This window comes from Cucurbita pepo, unplaced genomic scaffold, assembly GCF_002806865.2.
Source record: "Cucurbita pepo subsp. pepo cultivar mu-cu-16 unplaced genomic scaffold, ASM280686v2 Cp4.1_scaffold001062, whole genome shotgun sequence".
In the NCBI taxonomy this organism is placed as follows: Eukaryota; Viridiplantae; Streptophyta; class Magnoliopsida; order Cucurbitales; family Cucurbitaceae; genus Cucurbita; species Cucurbita pepo.
In genome coordinates, this window is record NW_019647260.1 from 435 (window position 1) to 4,440 (window position 4,006).

The 4,006-nt window shown below is 35.5% G+C and overlaps 1 protein-coding gene across 2 annotated transcripts in view; it reads right to left on the bottom strand.

Moving 5' to 3' along the window:
- Positions 1–899: 899 nt before the first annotated feature.
- The window catches only part of LOC111786132 (GMP synthase [glutamine-hydrolyzing]-like), a 4,165-nt gene continuing 1,058 nt past the window's right edge, over positions 900–4,006 (bottom strand). Inside the window, exons 2-7 of one of the 2 annotated variants that reach the window (XM_023666474.1) lie at positions 3,770–3,997; positions 2,726–2,976; positions 2,130–2,505; positions 1,902–2,033; positions 1,644–1,819; positions 900–1,267 (exon numbers count right to left, since the gene is read on the bottom strand). In XM_023666474.1, the coding sequence (XP_023522242.1) occupies positions 1,144–1,267; positions 1,644–1,819; positions 1,902–2,033; positions 2,130–2,505; positions 2,726–2,976; positions 3,770–3,997 (1,287 nt within the window). In that variant the 3' untranslated portion in view covers positions 900–1,143. The remainder of the gene's footprint in view (positions 1,268–1,643; positions 1,820–1,901; positions 2,034–2,129; positions 2,506–2,725; positions 2,977–3,769; positions 3,998–4,006) is intronic. The other variant, XM_023666475.1, reaches the window with a different exon arrangement.

Sequence of the window (4,006 nt, forward strand, 5' to 3'; positions counted from 1 at the left end):
AAATTTATTACTCAACATATGTATTGTAGGTTAAAATCAATTAGCTTGATTTAAATAGATTCTCAATACAATTTTTAAATAAAAGTCATTTATATATATATCTATATATATATATAGATATATATATATATATTCACTGCTGTTGACCATTAAAATTTGTAAATTTTGCCTATTTTGAAACTAGGATGATCATTGATTATAAAAACATACCTTATTTGTCATGGTACAAAATTAAAACAAATGGTGAAATTTTCCACAATAAAAATTAAAATTTACAGCAAACAATATAAACGATATCAAAATATTAACTAATTACGGTGCCATAATGATATGATGATATGATATAAAATTAGTTTTCACTTCCTTGTTTCACTCCCCTTATAACTTTGCTTAAAATTAGTTTTATATTAATTTTATTTAATACATATGTTAAAACATGTAATAAAAATTTAAATTTAGTATCATTTTTCTCTAAAATTTTAACAATTTTGATCAAGCATGTCAAGAATCACAAGTTTCGACAATGATATGATATAATTCACTTTGAGCTTGAACTCTCGTGATTGATATGATATAATTTACTTTGAGCTTAAACTCTCGTGAATTTTTTTATTCATAAATTCATGATCTTCCTCTTCATCCGTGGACGTGGGACTAATTTTTTTAATAATCCTTGGTAAGGCATATATTTTATAAGTTGGATGATAAAATTATTTTAAGTACAGAATAAATTACAAGAGCTTTTAATTCAAATATATATTGATATATTATTTTAATTACAGATTATCCTTAATTATATTGCCTTTTTAAAACATACCTGATTGAGTCCGATGCATGATCATTATTGATGTTCAATCTGATATAGTATGGATTGTCTTAGAGAGAAATAACATAAGAGATAGAGAGAAAGAGCATGGTTTTTATTTATCTATGAATAAGAAGTTTGATAGAATTCAGTCAGCTACATCACCACAACACAACCAAACATAGAATCAACTATTCATCAAATGATCACACATTCGATCGACTGACCCGTGCCCGACCGCAAAACTTGGTGTTGAGATCTCATTCCCATTCGATTCAACATGAAGGCCTTCGACCTAATAACGCTCCCTCTCAACAGCAAAACTTGGTGGTGATTTCTCATTCCCATTCGATTGTTGACGGAGGCTTCGACGTGATGTCTTGAACAACCCTGTTTACGCCCCGAACGCTATTGCAAATTTTTCTTGCCACATTATCCAGGAACTGATGTTCAAAGTTAAACCTGCATCATCAACCATCCCACATTATCAATGAACTGATGTCCTTACAGTAAATACATTTTCTGCACGGTTGGACATAACTGGACTCATTTCATTTCATGTGTTAGACTACAGGTCACAAGAACAAACAGCAAAACCAGATGCTTGTGAATCTACAAGTGTGTGCAGGTCAGTTCAAAACGATTTTTTAAGGGAAAAAGAAGGAAACCCAAAACAACCAAACAAAAGCTACCACACCGGACCTACACAGATGTGTCAATTTCCTCTGTTTTTCGGGTTTTAACTTAACGTTCCTACTTGACGTAAACCAAGAGAATAATTTAGGAATGCAACTTAGTTTCTTTCATATAAGACTAGAAGAAGCTGACAAGGATTTACCAATCTGCTGTCATTCCATCTTGACTTGTAACAGCTCTCAGAGCAACAACATGAGAATGTGTCCTTTGGTCACCCTGAACTCCAACTGATTTTATGGGTAAAAACACTGCAAATGCTTGCCATATTGAATCATACAGCCCAGCATCCTTGATTGACTGAATAAAAATCTCATCAACCTGCAACCATAATTATAGCAAACTAAATATTCTTCACAAACAGGAAAGGTAAAAGTTTTGACTCAACGCCGCTTGAAGTTACCTGGCGAAGAACCTCCAATGCATTGCCTTCTGTTACATCGCCCAGCACTCGTACAGCAAGACCAGGCCCAGGGAAAGGGTGGCGCTTTAGAAACGCATCAGGAACATTCAATATCCTCCCGAGTTGGCGTACCTTTAAATTTGAGATTTTATTCAATGTTTATTAATAAATACAGAATGTGATACAACACAGACAAGTGTATATCAGTAGAAAGATCAAAACCATTACCTCGTCCTTAAAGAGGAGCTTAAGTGGCTCAATAAGTTTCAGTTTCATGTCCTTGGGAAGTCCTCCGACGTTATGATGACTCTTGATCGTGTGGGAATGGTTTCTTCCAGATCCAGGTGGCGGGCAAGATTCAATTACATCAGGATACAATGTGCCTTGGACCAAGTATGAAGGCTTCTTACCAATTTTAAGTTCCAAATCATGGCCAAATGAATCAAATATAGAAATAAACTCTTTCCCAATTATTTTTCTTTTCGCCTCAGGATCTACTACACCTTTAAGTTTGCTAAGAAAATGATCAACTGCATCAACACAAGTAACAGGCAAATGAAGATCGCTTTCAAAGGTTTCCATAACACGTTCTCGTTCTTTATACCTGCCATGTAATCACAAAGTGACATTATGAACTTTGCAAACAAACATGGTGAGCCTTATTTATATCAAAACAGGACAAAATCTGTACCGCGCAGTTCTACTTCTGTAGAGGTACATGGGATAGATCTTCCCCTTTGAATTATAGAAAACTTATATTTTTAAAAGTCAACCGGACAAAATTTTCATCATTCACATTCAGGACATAAAATCAAATTCTGTACCTTAATAAACCATTGTCAACAAAAACACAGTGAAGCCTTTCCCCAATTGCCTTATGAACAAGAGTTGCAGCAACGGTTGAATCCACACCTCCTGATAATGCACATATGACGTGAGCATCTGGACCAACAGTTTCTTTGATTACTTTAATTTCTTCATCTAGTATATTCTCCATCTTCCAGCTAGCGGTAATTCCACAGACATCAAAGAGAAAATAACGCAACGTTTCCATTCCTTCTGGTGAATGAGTAACCTACACAAGATACACAAGTTCAACTTCTCGTAGAAATGACAATTATATGCCACGAATGATATCACTTCAGTTCATCACAAAGCAATATTTGTTGCCCCCATCCCATTCAACACTTGGCCAATAGCATGATCTTTGAAAACCGTAGAAGAAACTAATTAAAGGCTACAAACTACTGAAGATTCTCCTTTCATCAGTTCAACCCAGAAAACATGAGTAACGTTACTTACACGTAGCAATATATTTCAATACATCCAAAGCCTACAATAGTAGTGCTAGACATGATTAGATAACGTAAAAACATAATTCTTCAACAATATGTGGACCCAGCATATTACTTTATATAAGCTACATCAATACACTCGGGACTTGCAGAAGCCTGAGAAAACAAAATCCTGGGCTGAAGGTGAAAACTAGAAACCTGGTTTTGAATAAGCCACAGAAGCCAAAGAAAAACTCTCATATCAAAATATTTCTCAAGCCACCTCCAAGAAGGAGTTTATATTTGAGGTGAAACTCAAACAGGTAGTCCTTTAGATAAAAGTAACGCAAATTTGGCCTTCTCGAACTAGTTTTTTAACAAGGCATCACACATACAAAATCCAAAGTTCGAAAAACTCAAACAGCATCGAGGTGGAACTCTCCAGAAATTAAACAAACATGTGGTCAATCTTAAATCTGAAAACGGAATATTATTGCAAAACAACACGCAAAGAAAGAACGTAAAGTTCCAATAGCTCATCAAAACAGAATACAGAGTACAAAGTAAAAAGAAAAAAAAAATGAACCCCATTACCTCTGGATGATACTGTAACCCAAAGAACTTCTTTGAATGATTTTCCACAGCCGCGACGGACCCTTGTTGACTCCTCGCCACCACTTCAAACCCCTCAGGAAGTTTCGCCACCTCATCACCATGGCTCATCCAAACAGCTTGCCTGTCCCCAACCTTCTTAGTCCCAAACAACCCTTTAGCCTTCTCCACCACAATCTCCATTCTCCCATACTCCTGCTTCTCCCCAACCTTCACCAC